General features: G+C 59.5%; 1 protein-coding gene across 4 annotated transcripts in view; it reads left to right on the top strand.

Annotated features, from left to right (window-relative positions):
* SLC5A6 (solute carrier family 5 member 6) overlaps positions 1–21,052 on the top strand; it is a 29,543-nt gene continuing 8,491 nt past the window's right edge. For 3 of the 4 annotated variants that reach the window (XM_039531378.1, XM_039531381.1, XM_039531380.1), the window contains exons 1-11: positions 1–92; positions 13,070–13,605; positions 14,924–14,989; positions 15,708–15,759; positions 16,308–16,375; positions 17,338–17,492; positions 17,812–17,952; positions 18,244–18,373; positions 19,027–19,115; positions 19,217–19,329; positions 20,093–20,160. In XM_039531378.1, coding sequence (XP_039387312.1) covers positions 13,276–13,605; positions 14,924–14,989; positions 15,708–15,759; positions 16,308–16,375; positions 17,338–17,492; positions 17,812–17,952; positions 18,244–18,373; positions 19,027–19,115; positions 19,217–19,329; positions 20,093–20,160 — 1,212 coding nt within the window. In that variant the 5' untranslated portion in view covers positions 1–92; positions 13,070–13,275. Of the gene's footprint in view, positions 93–3,179; positions 3,215–13,069; positions 13,606–14,923; positions 14,990–15,707; positions 15,760–16,307; positions 16,376–17,337; positions 17,493–17,811; positions 17,953–18,243; positions 18,374–19,026; positions 19,116–19,216; positions 19,330–20,092; positions 20,161–21,052 lie in introns of those variants that run through there. The other variant, XM_039531379.1, reaches the window with a different exon arrangement.

Below are 21,052 nucleotides of genomic sequence, written 5' to 3'. Positions count from 1 at the left end.
GGAGGGGGAAGCCCCCGCCCGTTGGGCTGTCCGGCCCGCAGCACGTGTGTGGGGATCCCAGGGGGCAGAGCCGGCAGCGCGGAGCCTCCCCGGTGAGTGACATGCGGGGACAGCGGCGGGACCCCGCGTGGGGCGCGCTGGGGGCAGGGGAGCCCGCGTGGGGCACGGACAGCGGCGGGGGGGCGGGGGGAGCCCGCGTGGGCGGCAGGGAGCCCACGGGGGCGCGCTGGGGCGGGAGCCCGCGTGGGGTACGGGCAGCGGCGTGGGGGAGGTCACGTGGGCGGCAGGGAGCCCACGGGGGCGCGCTGGGGGCGGGAGCCCGCGTGGGGTACGGGCAGCGGCGGGGGGGGGCGGGGGGAGCCCGCGTGGGGGAGGTCACGTGGGCGGCAGGGAGCCCACGGGGGCGCGCTGGGGGGCGGGGAGCCCGCGTGGGGTACGGGCAGCGGCGGGGGGGGAGCGGGGCGGGGGCTCCCTTACGGTTCGGCCCGCGGCGCTGCCAGACCCGGGCGGCCGGCGGCAGGAGCAGCCGGGGGACAAGCCTGGGGAGGGGCCCCGTCGGGGGCGGGGCAGCGGTGCTAGCTCAGCAGGTGGAAGCGGGACCCCCGGGTTCGGTACCGGCTGGGGGGGGGGCTGCAGGGGGAGTTGTGGGGGGGCTGGTGAGCTCCTAGCTCGGGGATCTCACAAGAAATTTGCTGGTGGCCTCAGAGTGCGGCCACCGACTCCTAAAACACTTAATTAACTCCAGGAAAAACCAATAAATATGCCCATAGACATGTTCAGTCCTTGTAATTCATTTCTGTGGGTTTTTCTTGCAGACTCAATAATCTGCAGTTGTCTATAATCCTTACCGGACCTAAACAGAATAGACACATACGGAGCTTTGCATGTTTTCATTTTGTAGTTAATTTTTTTTCAGACTTGCTAGCTAGTAAGCTTGCTACTGTGAAAACTGGTAGTTGTATATTTGTTAATATCACTTTTCACAGCAGGTTTACTCAGCCCCAGCAAGCTGGAGGAGAAATTAAGCCCTGGATGGGGAGATGGCTGGGGGGTGGAGTGAAGCGGGGGTCAGGGCAGTCAGTGGTGGAGGGTGAGCCTGGGGCTGGAGCCTTGGGTCCCACTGCACAGCTGGGGGCTGGAGGAGGCAGTGGGGTCGGGGTGGCGTGAGAGGGCGAGGCCAGAGCCCAAAGCCCGGTGGCTGGGGGATGGCGCCCACTGCTGCACGGCTAGAGCCCACCACCCCTGGTAAGGTGGAGAACTCATACTGGTTGCCTGCTCCTACACTGTTTAGGACTCTGGAAGGGGGTAGGGACCAGGCCCTGGGGGAGGGGCCACTGTTTCTCCCCTCCCCCATCATCAGTCTGTATCCAGCACGGCCACAAGCTCCTGGGGGTGGGGGGTCAGGCGCTGTGCGATCCAGGGCAGAGATGTTGGAGATCGGCACAGGGTTACTGAGTGTTATCACAGCCCCTGGGGACTCCCAGCCCCAAGGAAGTGCCCAGAGCAGGGCTGTGTCGGCAGAACACCTTTAGTTTCCCCAAAGGCAGCAGCGCCTCTGCCTGGACAGGCCTCAACAGAGCCCTGGCCTGTCTTTGACTCCTCACCCTCCTGGCACAGGCCTCAGAGTCTGACCTCAGAGTCTGGAGTGAGCTCCCAAGGGCAGCCCCTCCCACTGGGGGCTGGATAGCGCCGTGGTTCATCAGTGATTTAGAGAATGGCACAGAGAGCACACTTATAAAGTTTGCGGATGTTACCGAGCTGGGAGGGGTCGCGAGTGCTTTGGAGGACAGGATTAAAATTCAAAATGATCTGGGCAAACTGGAGAAATGGTCTGAAGTAAATAGGATGAAATTCAACAAGGACAAATGCAAAGTGCTCCACTCAGGAAGGAACAGTCAGTTGCACACATACAAACTGGGCAATGGCTGCCTAGGAAGGATACTGCGGAAAGGGATCTGGGGGTCACAGTGGATCACAAGCTAAATATGAGTCAAGAGTGTGATGCATAAAAAGTGAACATCACTCTGGGCTGTATTAGCAGGAGTGTTGTAAGCAGGACATGAGAAGTGACTCTTCCGCTCTATGCTGCGCTGTTTAGGTCTCAACTAGATGATTGTGTCCAGTTCTGGGTGCCACATTTACTCTTGAGGAGATTCTGTGCCAAAAAAATTAAAAATTATGTGCACAGTATTTGAAAGTTCTTCAAAATTCTGCAAATTTATTTGCCAAATGTGGCAGCTCCAGCATGACATTGGGGAGCACAGGCCACTGGCTGCACAGGGGTGGATCGCTGTGCAGCGCTCCCCCCCCCCCCCTCGACATGGACTCAGCGGTGAGGCTGTACCCAACCCTGACACAGCTGAGGAGTGATGGGCGCAGGAAGTGCGCGTCGGGGAGAGGGGAGGAGTTTGCAGGGTGGGCTGAAGTCCTGTCCTGTCCTCCCCAGCCCAGCTGGGACTAGCAGCTGAGCCTGATGCAGGGTGGGAGCCACCAGTCGGGTCTTTCCCACTCCCACCTCCACCCCCCAGTGCCCTGGGCCCCCAGAACATGCTGCTGGGGAGGGTCACGGGACCACTCTTGTGGCTTCCCTTTGCTTCTCCCATCAGAAAGTCTTTTTTCTGCAGGGAAGCAAAGAAATCTGCAGGGGACATAAATTCTGCGCATGCGCAGTGGTGCAGAATTCCCCCGGAGAACACATTTCAGACAAGATGTGGACAAACTGGAGAAAGTCTAGAGAAGAGCAACAAAAATGATTAAAGGTCTAGAAAACACATGAGCTGTGAGGGAAGATTGAAAAAATGGGGTTTGTTCAGTCTGGAGAAGAGACGACTGAGAGGGGACATGGGAACAGTTTTCAAATACATAAAAGTTTGTTACAAGGAGGAGGGAGAAGAATTGTTCTTAGCCTCTGAGGACAGGACAAGAAGCAATGGGCTTAAATTGCAGCAAGGGAGGTTTAGGTTGCTGAGCTTGTGTTTGTCAGTCTGTTTGTTTGTTTGGTTGTTTGAGGGACCGTGTGCTCTGGCTGGCAGTTGGAGGCAGGTTTCAAAGCTCGAAGCCTCTGGTAATTGGCTGAACCTTAATCAGTGGGCGGGGCATTCACTTAAGCCAGGGCTTTATAAAGCCGCGCACAAGTGACCAGGGAGCTTTGCGAACAGGGAGTTTCGCAAGGGAGTTCTCCAGGTGAAGGAGGAGCTAATACAGCATCTGTGGGGTAAGTGACTGTCTGTAGTGTGTGTTTGTTTGTGTTTGGGGGTTACTTGCTGTGTGCTGAGCTTGTGTTTGTCAGTGTTTGTTTGGTTGTGTTTGAAGGACCGTGTGCTGTGGCTGGCAGTTGGAGGCTGTGAGCTTCAAAGGAAGGTTTGAAAGCTCGAAGCCTCTGGTAATTGGCTGAGCCTTAATCAGTGGGCGGGGCATTCACTCAGGCCAGGGCTTTATAAAGCCGCGCACAAGCAACCAGGGAGCTTTGCGAACAGGGAGTTTCGCAAGGGAGTTTGGAAGGGCAGTGGGAAGGGAGCGGGAGTCCCTCACCGGCCGTAACTCCTTCCCCGTGGCCCCCCCCTAAAACCTATAAACCGAACCCCATTTCAAAACTCCATTCTGTAAACCACCCTTCCATTAACTAGGAGACAATGGAGGCTGAAGCCCAGCAGCAGAGTGGGGGCTATCCAGTTTATTGCGCTGACTGTCGCATGTATGATTACCTGCCCTGTGGGCGGGTGGCGTATGTGTGCAGTCGGTGCAAGGAGCTCCTGGCCCTCAGAGACCACGTACGGACTTTGGAGGCCAGGGTGGCGGAACTGGAGGAGCTGAGAGAGGCAGAGAGGTATATGGATGAGGCTTTCCGGGACACTGTAGAATTGTCCCACCTCCGCTCAGACAGCCCCTGTGCTGTTGAGGAGGAAGAACGGCCCAGGGAAGCAGAGCAGTCTATGGGAGCAGAGGGAAACCTTCCCGTAGTTGGGACCCTCCTTCCAGATGGTGCTGGGGTTGCCTCTCGCACTAAGGTTACTTCTCCGGGGGAGGGAACTCCAGTTTCTAGGAAAAGGCAGGTGTTAGTAATGGGAGATTCGATTATTAGAAATAGCTGGGTCTGGATGACCGGGAGAACCGTATGGTGACTTGCCTGCCTGGTGCGAAGGTTGCGGATCTCTCGAGGCATCTAGATAGACTTACGTGTAGTGCTGGGGAGGAGCCGGTGGTCGTGGTACATGTAGGTACCAATGACATAGGGAAGGGTAGGAGAGATGTCCTGGAAGCCAAATTTAGGCTGCTAGGGAAGAGACTGAAATCCAGGACCTCTATGGTGGCATTCTCAGAAATGCTCCCAGTTCCACGCGCAGGGCCAGGTAGGCAGGCAGAGCTTCAGAGTCTCAATGCGTGGATGAGACGATGGTGTAGAGAGGAGGGGTTCACGTTCATTAGGAACTGGGGAAACTTCTGGGATGGGAGGAGCCTATACAGGAGAGATGGGCTCCACCTAAACCAAAGTGGAACCAGACTGCTGGCACTAAACATTAAAAAGGTTGTAGAGCAGTTTTTAAACTAGGAGATGGGGGAAAGCCGACTGCTGCAGAGGAGCGTGTGGATCGGACACAGACTTCTCTTAGGGGAGAGTCTGATGATAGAGAATCTCCAGGTTATAGTCAGGAGCAGAGAATGGAAGAGGATAATGTAAGGGCCAGATCAGATGATAAACAGTCACATAAAAAAGAATCTGGCACATCAGAAAAAGGCAGGCTAAAAAACAGGGACAAGTTTTTAAAGTGCTTGTACACAAATGCCAGAAGTCTAAATAATAAGATGGGTGAACTAGAGTGCCTTGTGATAAAGGAGGATATAGATATAATAGGCATCACAGAAACCTGGTGGACTGAGACCAATCAATGGGACACAATCATTCCGGGGTACAAAATATATCGGAAGGACAGAACAGGCCGTGCAGGGGGAGGAGTGGCACTATATGTGAAAGAAAGTGTAGATTCAAATGAAGTAAAAATCTTAAGCGAATCCACAGGTTCCATAGAGTCTCTATGGATAGAAATTTCATGCTCTAGTAAAAATATAACAGTAGGGATCTATTATCGACCACCTGACCAGGACAGTAATAGTGATGATGAAATGCTAAGGAAATTAGAGAGGCTATCAAAATTAAGAACCCAATAATAGTGGGGGATTTCAATTATCCCCATATTGACTGGGAACATTTCACTTCAGGACGAAATGCAGAGATAAAATTTCTCGATACTTTAAATGACTGCTTCATGGAGCAGCTGGTGCGAGGAACCCACAAGGGAGAGGCAACTCTAGATTTAATCCTGAGTGGAGCGCAGGAGCTGGTCCAAGAGGTAACGATAGCAGGACCGCTTGGAAATAGTGACCATAATACAATAGCATTCAACATCCCTGTGGTGGGAAGAACATCTCAACTGCCCAACACTGTGGCCTTTAATTTCAAAAGTGGGAACTATACAAAAATGAGGGGGTTAGTTAGACAAAAGTTAAAAGGTACAGTGACTAAAGTGAAATCCCTGCAAGTTGCGTGGGCCCTTTTTAAAGACACCATAATAGAGGCCCAACTTCAATGTATACCCCAAATTAAGAAAAACAGTAAAAGAACTAAAAAAGAGCCACCCTGGCTTAACAGCCATGTAAAAGAAGCAGTGAGAGATAAAAAGACTTCCTTTAGAAAGTGGAAGTCAAATCCTAGTGAGGCAAATAGAAAGGAGCACAAACACTGCCAACTTAAGTGCAAGAGTGTAATAAGAAAAGCCAAAGAGGAGTTTGAAGAACGGCTAGCCAAAAACTCCAAAGGTAATAACAAAATGTTTTTTAAGTACATCAGAAGCAGGAAGCCTGCTAAACAACCAGTGTGGCCCCTTGACGATGAAAATACAAAAGGAGTGCTTAAAGATGATAAAGTCATTGCGGAGAAACTAAATGGATTCTTTGCTTCAGTCTTCACGGCTGAGGATGTTAGGGAGATTCCCAAACCTGAGCTGGCTTTTGTAGGTGACAAATCTGAGGAACTGTCACAGATTGAAGTATCACTAGAGGAGGTTTTGGAATTAATTGATAAACTCAACATTAACAAGTCACGGGACCAGATGGCATTATCCCAAGAGTTATGAAAGAACTCTAATGTGAAGTTGCGTTACTTTTAACTAAGGTTTGTTACATGTCCTTTAATTCGGGTTCTGTACCCAATGACTGGATGTTAGCTAATGTAACGCCAATATTTAAAAAGGGCTCTAGGGGTGATCCCGGCAATTACAGACCAGTAAGTCTAACGTCGGTACTGGGCAAATTAGTTGAAACAATAGTAAAGAATAAAATTGTCAGACACATAGAAAAACATAAACTCTTGAGCAATAGTCAACATGGTTTCTGTAAAGGGAAATCGTGTCTTACTAATCTATTAGAGTTCTTTGAAGGGTCAACAAACATGTGGACAAGGGGGATCCGTGGACATAGTGTACTTAGATTTCCAGAAAGCCTTTGACAAGGTCCTCACCAAAGGCTCTTACGTAAATTAAGCAGTCATGGGATAAAAGGAAAGGTCCTTTCATGGATTGAGAACTGGATAAAGGACAGGGAACAAAGGGTAGGAATTAATGGTAAATTCTCAGAATGGAGAGGGGTAACTAGTGGTGTTCCCCAAGGGTCAGTCCTAGGACCAATCCTATTCAATTTATTCATAAATGATCTGGAGAAAGGGGTAAACAGTGAGGTGGCAAAGTTTGCAGATGATACTAAACTACTCAAGATAGTTAAGACCAAAGCAGATTGTGAAGAACTTCAAAAAGATCTCACAAAACTAAGTGATTGGGCAACAAAATGGCAAATGAAATTTAATGTGGATAAATGTAAAGTAATGCACATTGGAAAAAATAACCCCAACTATACATACAACATGATGGGGGCTAATTTAGCTGCAACGAGTCAGGAAAAAGATCTTGGAGTTATCGTGGATAGTTCTCTGAAGATGTCCACGCAGTGTGCAGAGGCGGTCAAAAAAGCAAACAGGATGTTAGGAATCATTAAAAAGGGGATAGAGAATAAGACTGAGAATATATTATTGCCCTTATATAAATCCATGGTACGCCCACATCTCGAATACTGTGTACAGATGTGGTCTCCTGACCTCAAAAAAGATATTCTAGCACTAGAAAAGGTTCAGAAAAGAGCAACTAAAATGATTAGGGGTTTAGAGAGGGTCCCATATGAGGAAAGATTAAAGAGGCTAGGACTCTTCAGTTTGGAAAAGAGAAGACTAAGGGGGGACATGATAGAGGTATATAAAATCATGAGTGATGTTGAGAAAGTGGATAAGGAAAAGTTATTTACTTATTCCCATAATACAAGAACTAGGGGTCACCAAATGAAATTAATAGGCAGCAGGTTTAAAACAAATAAAAGGAAGTTCTTCTTCACGCAGCGCACAGTCAACTTGTGGAACTCCTTACCTGAGGAGGTTGTGAAGGCTAGGACTATAACAATGTTTAAAAGGGGACTGGATAAATTCATGGTGGCTAAGTCCATAAATGGCTATTAGCCAGGATGGGTAAGAATGGTGTCCCTAGCCTCTGTTTGTCAGAGGATGGAGATGGATGGCAGGAGAGAGATCACTTGATCATTGCCTGTTAGGTTCACTCCCTCAGGGGCACCTGGCATTGGCCACTGTCGGTAGACAGATACTGGGCTAGATGGACCTTTGGTCTGACCCGGTACGGCCTTTCTTATGTTCTTATTAGGAAAAAGTTCCTAGCTGTCAGGGTGGTTAAACACTGGAATAAATTGCCCAGGGAGGTGGTGGAATCTCCATCCTTGGAGGTTTTTAAGAGCTGCTTAGACCAGTGGTTTTCAAACATTTTTCTGGTGACCCAGTTGAAGAACATTGTTGATGCCTGTGACCCAGTGGAGCTGGGGATGTGGGGTTTGGGGTGTGGAAGGGGCTTGGGGCTGGGGCAAGAGGTTGGGATGCGGGAGGGGTTAGGGGTGCAGGCTCTAGGGTGGGGCCAGGGATGAGGGATTTGGGGTGGAGGGTAACACACTGGGGGGCTCTCAAGGCTCCCGGCCCTGCTGTGGGGAGCAGCCCCTGGCAGCAGGGACTGGGGTGGCTGTTCACCCAGCTCACTGTTGCTGCAGCCCGAGGTGTCGCCCTTCCTGTGGCTCCGCTGTGAGCCGCAGGGCACCACCTCCCGTCCCCACTCACGGGCCTGGCTCAGTGACATGGGGAGCTGCTTATGCCCACCCCAGGGGGTCTGTCCTGGCACTGCCCCGCCAGTCCCCATAGCCCCCCCCCTCCAGCTCACCCCAACGCAGGCGAGCCCAGACAAGCTGTCGCGTGCACGCAGGTGCCAGGCGATCACGGGCTGAGCCGTAATCCCAGCAAATATGCCCCACAAAATTCCTCCTGCCACAAAGCTGCTGAGCAATGCAGCCCCTGGCCAGCCCCGAATCCGGCCAGCCCCTCCCCCCTGGCTCCGGCCCTGCTCCGCCCGGGCTCCCCCTCCAGAGAGGAAGCTGCCTCCCCACTGTGGTGTGGGGATGGTGATGTGGGGTTCGCCCTGTGCAGGGGCCAGGAGCCCCATCTGTGCTCCCCTCTAGCCATCTCCATGACCCATTGCTGTGCCCTGCAGGCCAGGCCAGGGGCTGCCCTGTGAGTCCTGTGATGGCAGCGTCTGGCTGAGCCACCACCTGCTCCAGCCTGGTGGAAAAAGTGGGGCTCTGGCCAGCCTGGGGCCAGTGTGGTGCTGGCCACAGGAACGACACCCTGGGGTCTCCTGAGCCCCAGGGAGGGTGGGGAACCCACTCTGGACACCTTTCACTCCTCTGCTGCCCCAGCTCCTGCAGTGACCCCCCATAGTCCTCTCCGTCCCAGTCACTTCCCCTGCTCCGGGACGCTGGGCCCGAGCTGTGGCAGGTGCCGAGCCAGTCTCCTGCCTCTTCCCTGGCTGGCTAATGTGTATTCGATTGGCCGGGTGCAGGGCCTGGCTTTGGGGAATGGGGCTTGGCACAGACACAGGATCATAGAATCATAGACCTGGCAGGGACCTCGAGAGGTCACCTAGCCCCGTCCCCTGCACTCCTGGCAGGACTTAAAGACTATCTAGACCATCCCTGAGAGGGGTTTGTCCAACCTGCTCTGAAAAATCCCCAAGGATGGAGAGTCCACAACCTCCCTCAGCAATTTATTCCAGTGCTTAACCACCCTGACAGCTAGGACGTTTTTCTAACGTCCAACCTAAACCGCCCTTGCTGCAATTTAAGCCCATTGCTTCTTGTCCTGTCCTCAGAGGTTAAGAAAAACAAATTTTCTTCCTCCTTGTAACAACCTTTCACATCCTTGAAAGCTGTGATCACGTCCCCTCTCAGGCTTCTCTTCTCCAGACTAAACAAACCCAATTTTTTCAATCTTCCCTCACAGCTCATGTTCTCTAGACCTTTAATCCTTTGTTGTTGCTCTTCTCTGGACTCTCTCCAATTTGTCCACATCTTTCCTGAAATGTGACGCCCAGAACTGGACACAAGACTCCAGCTGAGGCCGTATCAGCGTGGAGCAGAGCAGAATTACTGCTTGTGTCTTGCCCTTTCAACACTCCTGCTAATACAGCCCAGAATGATGTTTGCTTTTTTTGCAAATGTTTCACTGTTGACTCATATTTAGCTTGTGATCCACTATGACCCCCAGATCCCTCAGTATCCGCAGTATTCTTCCTAGGCAGCCATTGCCCAGTTTGTGCGTGTGCAACTGCCTAAGTGACTGTTCCTGCCTAAGTGGAGCACTTTGCATTTGTCCTTATTGAAGTTCATCCTATTTACTTCAGTCCATTTCTCCAGTTTGTCCAGATCATTTTGAATTTTAATCCTGTCCTCCAAAGCACTCGCGACCCCTCCCGGCTTGGTATCGTCCGCAAACTTCATGTGTGTGCTCTCTGTGCCATTATCTAAACCACTGATGAAGTGATTGACCAGCACTGGACCCAGAACTGATCCCTGCAGGACCCCACTCGTTATGTCCTTCCAGCCTGACTGTGACCCACTGATAACTACTCTCTGGGAATGATTTTCCAACCAGTTTTGCACCCACCTTATAGTAGCTCCATCTAGGTTGCATTTCCCCAGTTTGTTTATGAGCAGGTCATGCGAGACAGTATCAAAAGCCTTACTAAAGTCAAGATATTCCAGTCTACTGCTTCCCCCCATCCACAAGGCTTGTTACCCTGTCAAAGAAAGCTCTCAGGTTGGTTTGACAAATCCATGCTGACTGTCACTTATCACCTCATTATCTTCTAGGTGTTTGCAAACTGATTGCTTCATGATTTGCTCCGTTATCTTTCCGGGTACAGAAGTTAAGCTGATTGGGTTGTAATTCCCTGGGTTGTCCTTATTTCCCTTTTCATAGATGGGCACTAGATTTGCCCTTTTCCAGTCTTATGGAATCTCTCCTGTCTCCAGGACTTCTCAGAGATAATCACTAATGGCTCAGACATCTCCTCAGTCAGTGCCTTGAGTATTCTAGGATGCATTTCATCAGGCCCTGGTGACTTGAAGACACCTAACTTGTCTAAAGCGACAAAGAGTCCTGTGGCACCTGATAGACTCTCAGACGCATTGGGGCATGAGCTTTCGTGGGTGAATCCCCACTGCGTCGGATGGTGGTGATTGGACGTCTGTGAGTCTCTCAGGTGCCACAGGACTGTGTGTTGCTTTTTACAGATCCAGACTAACACGGCTCCCCTCTGATACATGACTTGTCTACGTAATTTTTGATTTGTTCTTTCCCTGTTTTAGACTCTGATCCTACCTCATTTTCACTGGCGTTCGCTACGTGAGACCCCCCACCTTTTGGGTGAAACCGAAACACAGACGTCACTAACACCGCCGCCATCTCCACCTTTTCTGTTACTGTTTTCCCCCCTCATTGAGTAATGGGCATGCCCTGTCCTTGGTCTCCTCTGGCTTCTCCTGTATTTGTAGAATGGTTTCTTGTTACCCTGTATGTCTCTGGCTAGTTTGATCTCGTTTTACGCCTTGGCTTTTCTCATTTTCTAACTGCCAACTGTCTTCAATTGTTTTTCCCCTGAGACTTGCTTCCGATGGGATTTTACCTACCAACGCCCTGAGTTTGCTGAAGTCGCCTCCTTGAAATCCATTGTCTTTAGTGTGCTGTTCCCCAGCTTGGGGACTGTCCCATCGATGGGCCAGACCCCTGAGGGGTCCCACTTGTCCTTCAGGGTCAGCCACCTGGCCTCAGCTCCTCCCGAGTCTGAACCTCTGGGGCTCCAGGCCCCCTGCTTCACCCCAGGAGCTCTGATGCACTTCTTCATTGTCTCCTCGGATTTTCCAGTGTTATGGGATCGCCTCCACCACTCCTTTACAATGACCCGTCTGGGCTCAGACAGTCTCCCAGCCTGTCCTGAGAGCAAACACGCCTTTTACCCCTCTGGGTAAACATGCAAAATATAGGGAAACTGAGGCACACATAGGGGTCATAAAAATATTACAGAACATTTCCCCTTGGTCACAGTGCCGGAGCGTGTAGAAGCTGGTGTGTGTGTGTGTGTGTGTGTGTGTGTGTCTGTCTGTCTGTCTGTCTGTCTGTGTGTGTGAGAGACGACAGAGCTGTGAGGACCTGGCGTACTGTTAGGAAGAGCTGGATCCAGCAGGACATTTTTCCCAGGGTAGGGCCAGGCGCCGCCCTCCCAGCAGCCGCTGCTTGGAGTCTTTCCGTGACCCGGGGAAACGCTCGCCCCTGGGCTCTCGGGTGTCCAGAGCCCAGCCCAGCCTCTCGGCAGGGAGCTCGCTGAGAGGCGCCTGCCGAGGAGGGCCTGGCAAGGACACCGGAGCCCAGCAGTTCTAGGGCAGCCAGTGACTCCACCCAGGAGCCCAGGGAGCAGAGACTCTGACACCCCTGGAGCCTGGCTGCGGTGACGGCTTTGGGGGCTCTGCAGTGAGGGGCCAGGCAGCAGCTCTTGGGGGGGCAGCAGAGGGACCAGCCAATGGCCCAGAGCAGGACCTGGGGGCGAGGCCCGGGCCATGCCATCCCTGCTCTGGGGCATGCTTCACAAGGTGGCAGAGGGTTCACAGAGCAGGGGAGCTGGAAGCCAGGACTCCTGGCTTCTGGGAGAGGAGTGGGGTCTGGTGGGTCAGGGAGTGGGGCTGGGCCCAGACTCCTGGGTTCCATCCCTGGCTCTGGGAGAGGAGTGGGGTCTGGTGGGTTAGAGCAGGGGGGCTGAGGGCCAGGACTCCTGGGTTCTCTCCCTGGCTCTGGGAGGGGAGTGGGGCTGGTGGTTAGAGCAGGGGGGCTGAGGGCCAGGACTCCTGGGTTCTCTCCCTGGCTCTGGGAGGGGAGTGGGGCTGGTGGTTGGAGCAGGGGGGGCTGGGAGCCAGGACACCTGGGTTCTCTTCCCAGCTCTGGGATTAGCAGATTTGCCAAGTGCTGTAGCTGCGGGGTGGGGCTGTTATTGCAGCCGCGCTGCCTGCGTTTTTTGGCAGCGTTTCCCTGTTGCCGGTGGAGCCGGCGAGGTTCAGGGCGCGTCGCAGGGCTGGGGCTGCTGCGGCCTGATGAGTCGTGGTGAGATATGGCCCCGCAGCGCCGCCCTTGAGGAGGGGCAGGTTAGGCACAGGCCCACTGCCTGGAAATGCCCCAAGGAGCTGCCATCTCGGCGGGGCCACAGAGGTGAAATCTGGGCGGGTGTCAGCTCCCCGCCGTGTGCTATGGGGCTGGGAGGGAGCGGCCCGGCTCAGCAGCCGTGAAATGGTTAATCTGCCGTTCCTCTGCCCCCTGCCCCCGATCCCTGCAGGGTGCCCAGCCCAGCCCGGAGCAGTCGGGTCCTTGAGACGGGCTGGGCTGAGCTAGTCGGAGCCGAGCGAAGGTCCTTGCTGCGCTATCTCCTCGCTGGCTGCTTGCCCGTGGGAAGTGGGTGAAGGGGCCGCCCTGGGCCGAGGGCCCCTGGCTGCAGCTGGCTGGGCTGTGGCATGTGACCCCTCCCCGTGTGCCGTGCCGGCGCCTGGCACTGGGGCCGGGGAAGAGCTGCTCACCGACCCCTCTCTTCTCTTCCAGCTCGGCGGCTGTGCGGGATGGTGGCGGGGCCCGAGGCGCGTGCCGGAGGCGCGGGGGGCCGGTGAGTGGTGCCGGCGCAGCCCCCGTATGGCCCGGGGCGGGTAGAGCCGAGCGCGAGGCCAGCGCGACTGGCATGGCCGGCCAGGGCAGAGCCGGCAGGCGCAGGAGGCTGTAGTGCGGCCGGCCCGCCGGCTGGCAGTGTTGCCATGGCGTTCACGGTGGCGGATTACACCGTCTTCGTGCTGCTGCTGGTGCTCTCCTCCGCCATCGGGCTGTTCTACGCGCTGAGCGGCGGCCGGCAGCGCACGGTGCAGGAGTTCCTGCTGGCCAACCGCAGCATGAGCTTCCTGCCCGTGGCGCTGTCCTTGCTGGCCACCTTCCAGTCGGCCGTGGCCATCCTGGGCGTGCCGGCCGAGATCTACCGCTTCGGCACCGAGTACTGGTTCCTGGGCTGCTGCTACTTCCTGGGCCTCCTCATCCCCGCGCACGTCTTCATCCCTGTCTTCTACCGCCTCCACCTCACCAGCACCTACGAGGTGACCGCCCGGCGGGCAGGACGGAGCCGGGGGCCGGGAGGGGCAGGACGGTGGTGGAGCGGGGGGGCTGGGCGGGGTGATGGGCTGGTGGGGGCAGGGCCATGGGCCGGGAGGGGCAGGATGGTGGGGGAGAGTGGGGCTGGGCGGGGTGATGGGCTGGTGGGGCAGGGCCATGGGCCGGGGCCGGGAGGGCAGGACGGTGGCGGAGCGGGGGCTGGGCGGTGATGGGCTGGTGGGGCAGGGCCGGGAGGGGCAGGACGGTGGCGGAGCGGGGGCTGGGCGGGGTGATGGGCTGGTGGGGGGGCAGGGCCATGGGCCGGGAGGGGCAGGACGGTGGCGGAGCGGGGCTGGGCGGGGTGATGGGCTGGTGGGGCAGGGCCATGGGCTGGGAGGGGCAGGACGGTGGGCGGAGCGGGGGCTGGGCGGGGTGATGGACTGGTGGGGGCAGGATGGTGGCGGAGTGGGGGCCGGGAGGGGCAGGATGGTGGCGGAGCAGGGGCTGGGCGGGGTGATGGGCCAGTGGGGGCAGGGCCATGGGCCGGGAGGGGCAGGACGGTGGCGGAGCGGGGCTGGGCGGGGTGATGGGCTGGTGGGGCAGGGCCATGGGCCGGGAGGGGCAGGACGGTGGCGGAGCGGGGGCTGGGCGGTGATGGGCTGGTGGGGGCCGGGCCATGGGCCGGGAGGGGCAGGACGGTGGCGGAGCGGGGGCTGGGCGGGTGATGGGCTGGTGGGGGCAGGGCCATGGGCCGGGAGGGGCAGGACGGTGGGGGAGCGGGGGGGCTGGGCGGGGTGAGGGGCCGGTGGGGGGCAGGGCGGTGGGGCGGGAGGGGCCGGCCGGTGGCGGGGCGGGGGCTGGGCGGGGTGATGGGCTGGTGAGGGGCAGGGCCATGGGCGGGGAGGGGCAGGACGGTGGGGGAGCGGGGCTGGGCGGGGTGATGGACTGGTGGGGCAGGATGGTGGCGGAGTGGGGGCCGGGAGGGGCAGGATGGTGGCGGAGCGGGGGCTGGGCGGGGTGATGGGCCAGTGGGGGGGCAGGGCCATGGGCCGGGAGGGGCAGGACGGTGGCGGAGCGGGGGGGCTGGGCGGGGTGATGGGCTGGTGGGGGGGCAGGGCCATGGGCCGGGAGGGGCAGGAGGGTGGCGGAGCGGGGGGGCTGGGCGGGGTGATGGGCCGGTGGGGGGGCAGGGCCATGGGCCGGGAGGGGCAGGACGGTGGGGGAGCGGGGGGGCTGGGCGGGGTGATGGGCTGGTGGGGGGCAGGGTGATGGGCCTGTCTGCCCCCCCGCTCATCCGCCTGCCCCTCCCTTCTCCCCCGGCAGTACCTGGAGCTGCGCTTTAACAAGGCTGTGCGTGTGTGTGGCACCGTCACCTTCATCTTCCAGATGGTGAGCGCGTCTGGGCTCCGGCCCCCCGGGCCCCCGGCATGGGTGGGGTGGCTGGGCTCCGCTGGGAGGTGAGGGGGCCGGTATGGGGCAGGCTGCACTGCAGCTCCCAGCGCGCAGCGGGGTCAGAGATCTCCCATCCCAGGCGCACGGCATGCTGGGAGCTGCAGCCGGTCACTCCGGCTCTTCCAGACGCCCACAACCTGCCTCCCTGCTCCGCACCGCGGGGCCTGCCGGGGCTGAGTGCGCACGCCGGGAGCCCCCGGGACGGGACGGGACGGGACGGGCACTGGGGCCCCAGCGGCCGTGGGCTCGGGTCGGTTCCCGTTGGGGTGGGAGGGACTGCGGCCCCTCGGGGTCCCTGGGCGCAGGCAGCACGGGTGCAAGCGTTTCACCCTCAGAGAACTCGCCCTGGGCCCTCCTGGGCCCTCCAGGAGAAACCCTCAGCACAGGGAGCCTCTGTTGGCCAGGGCTGGGCTGGCAGGGGGCTGCACATGGGGCATGAGGGGCCTCTCTGAAGGTGGGGCAGGAGGGGGCCTGCCCCACGCCTGGCTCTGAGGAGTGCTGCTAATCCTCCCGCTTCCTGGGTGTTGAATTCCTCCCACCCTCCATCAGCCTGGGCCCTGCGCTGGCCTGTGGGGCTGGCTGCCTCTGTTCCGTGTCTCTCTGGCTGGCTCAGGCCACCTGGGCACGTAACTGCTGCTGCTTCTCTCCCCTGCAGGTGATTTACATGGGGGTCGTTCTCTACGCACCCGCGCTGGCTCTCAATGCAGGTAACGCAGGGAGGGTGGGGTCCTGAGCCCAGGGGCGGGAGGGATAAACAGAGAGGGGCGCAGGATAGACGTACCAAAGGCAGTGGCTGAGGGATATTGGGAGGTTTTCACCCAAGGTGCCCATAGCCTGTGGAACTCACTGCCACTGGGTGTCACTGAGCTCAAGATTTTAGCGAGATTCACAGCGGGATCGGCCGTTTCTCTGGCTCACGGAATATCCAGCGCTAGGCTGGTGAGTCTGATGCCGTCTGGCTGGGAGATGAAACCTCCTGCGTTGGCGTTACTGCTGCTCAGGGGCCTGGCCGGGAGCTCTGGGGGCACAACACCTCCCCACCCCCAGCAGGAGCGAGGTGCGGCCGGGCCGGGCGGCTCACGCTCCTCTCGCTGTGAGGAGAGGCCCGTTCCCAGGCTGGCGGGGGCTGTTCCCTCCCCAGCATGCCTGGTGTGAGCGGGGGCAGCAGGCCAGGGGCCAGGCCCAGGACTGGGGTCTCTGGGACGCTGGCTGCCTGGCCCCCACCCTTTCCTGATGGCTGGTGTTTTCCTTGCAGTGACTCAGTTTGACCTCTGGGGGGCGGTGCTGACCATGGGGCTCGTCTGCACCCTGTACACCACCCTGGTAAGCGCCGGCGCCAGCCCATGCGGGGTGAGGGGCCGGGGGCTGCTCTGGGAACCGTCTGAGATGCAGGGCGGGGCGAGGAGCGAGACCGGGGCAGACACGCGTTCCCCATGGCCCAGGGTCTGTCGGTGCCCAGCCTGGCCCGGGGCAGGAGGCACCAGCAGGCAGGGGAGAGACCCCCTGGCGTCCCAGCTAGGCAGCTCCCGGTGTGGCCGGGGCAGGGCTGCTTCCGAACACCCCAGTGATGGGGCATCCAGCCCTGCCCCCCTCTCCCTGCCGGGGAGCAGCCCACAGCCCTGCCCCCGTCCCCCTGCCGGGGAGCAGCCCCCAGCCCTGCCCCCCTCTCCCTGCTGGGAGCAGCCCCCCGCCCTGCCCCCCTCTCCCTGCCGGGAGCAGCCCCAGCCCTGCCCCGTCCCCAGCCCTGCCCCTCTCCCTGCCGGGAGCAGCCCCAGCCCTGCCCCCAGCCCTGCCCCCGTCCCCCAGCCCTGCCCCCCTCTCCCTGCTGGGAGCAGCCCCCTGCCCTGCCCCCGTCTCCCTGGTGGGAGCAGCCCCCTGCCCTGTCCCCGTCTCCCTGCCCTGCCCCCCTCTCCCTGCTGGGGAGCAGCCCCCTGCCCTGCCCCCCACTCCCAGCGGGGAGCAACCCCCTGCCCTGTCCCCCTCTCCCTGCCGGGGAGCAGCCCCCAGCCCTGCCCCCAGCCCTGCCCCCAGCCGGACCCGTCTCCCTGCGTTGGAGTGTCTCCAGAGAGGCACCCTGACCCCCTCCTTCTCACTTTCCTCCCTGCCCTCTGGTGACGCCCCGTGTCTCCCCCTAACCTGGTGATGGTCCCTGCCCCCCTGTGTCGAGGATTCTCTGCCGGGCAGGTGTGCTGGGGGCTCAGAGCTTTGGGACTGGCCTCTGCTGGGTGGCCCCTGCGCTCCTGCCCTGTGCTCAGGGCTCTGCTCTGGGCCCGTTGCTTCCGCAGGGCGGGCTGAAGGCCGTCATATGGACCGACGTCTTCCAGACGCTGGTGATGTTCGCAGGGCAGCTGGCCGTCATCGTGGTGGGCACTGTCAAGGTGGGCGGCATGGGGCGGGTCTGGCAGCTGGCGGCTGATCAGGGGAAGATCTCTGGAATTGAGTAAGTGGAACCGTGGAGACCCCGCGGGCCCCCGGCGCTCACACCCGGTAACGTCTGCCTGGTGCCCGCTCAGCCCTGGGTAAGGGGGTGGTGGGGAGAACCCAGCCCACTCCCGTGGGACCTGCCTGCCTGCGCTGCGGGTCAGGGAAGGCCCGGGGGGCGCTAGACAAGCCACGGCCAGACGCAGGAGAGAGCTGCCCTGCCCTAGGGGCAGTCGCACCATGCACCCAGCCCCGAGTGCTCTGGGGGGGCCGGGACCCCTCCCTCCCAGCCCCACAAGCTCAGGTTCCAGCACTTGGCCGTCTGTGTCTTGCTGCAGCCTCAACCCCGACCCCTTTGAGCGTCACACCTTCTGGACCCTGGCCGTCGGGGGCGTCTTCATGATGCTGTCGCTGTACGGCGTGAACCAGGCCCAGGTGCAGCGCTACCTGAGCTCCCGCACCGAGCGGGAGGCCGTGCTGTGAGTATGGGGCGGGGGGAGCCGTGGGGCGCAGCCGGGCAGGGGCCCTGGGCAGCTCACCGCTGTGTCGCAATGGGACAGCTGGGAGGTGCTCTGCACGGGCTCCAGCGGGGCAGGGACCCCACAGCCAAGGCCTTCGGAGCTGCCTCCGGCCCCTACACCTGCCGTGCCCGTCTGGGCCGTGCCCGGGGAGCGCTGGGCCCGGCTCCCTGCTGGCGAGGGCTCTGGAGAACCGGTCCCAGGGGTTCCTGCCTGCACGCGCCCCTGTAACACCCCCCTCCTCCCTCGCAGCTCCTGCTACGCCGTGTTCCCCTGCCAGCAGGTGGTGCTCTGCCTCAGCTGCCTCACGGGCCTTGTCATGTTTGCCTATTACCAGGAGCATCCGCTCACGGAAGCCCAGAGCCAGGCCTCCTCGGACCAGGTGAGTGCCAGGCTGGGCCCGGGATTGACCGCCTTGCCCTAAAGCCAGGGGATTCCCGTCTGCGAGAGCTCTGGGCAGCTTTCTCCCTCGCTCGGAGACGGCCCCTCGGCCTCGCTCCCATCGGGACCCCATGGGCTCGCTGCTAGAAGGGGAACCTTCCCTGGTGCCTGCCTGAGTCAGCAGAGAGCCTGCAACGCTGGCTCTGGGCAGGGGAACGGCACCACGCAGCCCCGGGGCGTTGACTCTGAAACCCAACAATGGCGGCTCTGAGTGATGGTGACTCTGCTAGTGACGGTGCTGCTGCTTGTTTTCACGTGCTGTCCCTTCCCCTGGGTGCCTGGCCTCTCACCCCCCTCGGCAAACCGGTGCCCTGACCTCCCCTCTCCTCCCCTGGCCAGCCGGTCCCTGACCAGCTTCCTGCCTTTGCAGGAGGTTAAGTCCATCAATGGCTATTAGCCAGGATGCGTAAGAATGGTGTCCCTAGCCTCTGTTCGTCAGAGGATGGAGATGGATGGCAGGAGAGAGATCACTTGATCATTGCCTGTTAGGTTCACTCCCTCAGGGGCACCTGGCATTGGCCACTGTTGGTAGACAGATACTGGGCTAGATGGACCTTTGGTCTGACCCGGTACGGCCGTTCTTATGTTCTGCAGCTGGTTCTGTACTTCGTCATGGACGTCCTGAAGGACCTGCCCGGCCTGCCCGGCCTCTTCGTCGCCTGCCTCTTCAGCGGCTCCCTGAGGTGAGTGCCCAGCGCCCGGGTGCTGAGAGTCCCGTGTCCGGGCTGGGTGTGACGGGAGCAGGGCTCTCCCAGCCGACCCCAGCTCCTCTCTCTGCTTGCAGCACAATTTCCTCGGCCTTCAACTCCCTGGCCACGGTGACCATGGAGGACCTGATCCACCCCTACTTCCCCGGCCTGCGGGAGTCCCGTGCCACGCTGCTCTCCAAGCTGCTGGGTGAGTCGCGCTCCTGCAGGCCACGCGGCTCCCTGCTGGGGGTCCGAGCCACACTCCCGGGGGACGGGGCGTCCTCCCAGCCCCTGATCGCTGCCTGGTCCCAGTGGCCGTGCAAAGAAAGACCCTGAGCCAGCCCCGGGCAGGCAGGTCTGTGGGAGCTCGTCCCCATCTGGATCTGCTGCCCCAGCCCCAGCTCTGCCAGTGCCCTCTAGTCCCGACCCGCACCCCCCTGCTAGCCCAGCCCTGCCCCCACAGCTGTGCCGGTGCCCCTCACTCCCGACCCGCAGCCCCTGCTAGCCCGGCCCTGCCCCCCCCAGCTGTGTCGGTGCCCCTCACTCCCGACCCGCAGCCCCTGCTAGCCCGGCCCTGCCCCCACAGCTCTGCCGGTGCCCCTCACTCCTGACCTGCAGCCCCTGCTAGCCCGGCCCTGCCCACCCCCAGCTGTGCCGGTGCCCCTCGCTCCCGACCCGCAGCCCCTGTTAGCCCGGCCCTGTCCCCACCAGCTGTGTCGGTGCCCCTCACTCCCGACCCGCAGCCCCTGCTAGCCCAGCCCTGCCCCCCGCAGCTCTGCCGGTGCCCCTCACTCCCAACCCGCAACCCCCAGCTAGCCCGGCCCTGCCCCCCCCCCCCCAGCTGTGCCGGTGCCCCTCACTCCCGACCCGCAGCCCCTGCTGCCCTGGGCTCCTGGCTGTGCCCTGCCCAGGGGCAGGTGGTTGTATTGAGTGATGCTGCAGCTTCTAACCCCCTTCTCCCCCCCTCCCAGCTCTCAGTTATGGGCTGCTCTGCCTGGGGATGGCCTACCTCTCCTCCATGATGGGCCCCATGCTGCAGGTAGGATGTGCCCTGCCCCGGGCTCAGCCCAGGGAGGTGCTGGGGCGGTGGGGGAAGGAGCTGGTGTTCTGGCCGCTTGCCAAAGGACTTTGTGCTCAGATTCATAAACTCCTGGGCTTCAAGGCCAGAAGGGCCCATCCTGATCCTCCCGTCTGACCTGCCCACTGCAGCCCCCCGAACACCCCCCCCCACCCCCGCAATAGGCCCCGAGCCTCTGTTGTCCTCAATCAAGGCTTCACGTGACAGACTCCACCATTCACACTAGTTCAAACCAGCGAGTGACCCAGGCCCCAGGCTGCAGAGGGAGGCAAACCCCCACCCAGGGTCTCTGCCAGCCTGACCCGGGGGAAATTCCTTCCCCGCCCTAAATCCGGGGATCAATTAGACCCTGGGCATGTGGGTGAGACCCACCAGCCAGACAGCTGGGAAAGAATTCTCTGCAGTGTCCCATCCCTGTCCGCTGGGGAGATTCGCTGCTAGCGGTCGCAGATCAGCTCCATGCCATCGTAGGCAGCCCCAGCACACCATCCCCTCCATAAACTGATCACGCTCCGGCTGGAAGCCAGTTCAGGGTTCTGTCCCCACTGCTCTCCTTGGGCGGCTGCTCCAGAGCTTCACTCCTCTGGTGGTGAGAAACCTCCATCTAATTTCAAGTCTAAACCTGTTGATGGCCAGTTTCTAGCCACGTGTTCTTGTGTCCACATGGGCGCTTAGCTTCAATAACTCCTCTCCCAGCCTGGTGTTTGTCCCTGGGGTGGATTTAGAGGGAGCAATTCGCTCTCCCCTCGGCCTGCGTCTGGTTGCGTCTCCTCGCGTAAGGCAGGTTTTCTGTTCCTGCCATCAGCCTCGTCGCCCTTCTCTGCACCTCTTCCAGTCTGAATTCCTCTTTCCT

Source organism: Mauremys reevesii, linkage group 3, assembly GCF_016161935.1.
Source record: "Mauremys reevesii isolate NIE-2019 linkage group 3, ASM1616193v1, whole genome shotgun sequence".
NCBI lineage: Eukaryota > Metazoa > Chordata > Testudines > Geoemydidae > Mauremys > Mauremys reevesii.
This window is presented reverse-complemented; position numbering and strand designations above follow the sequence as displayed.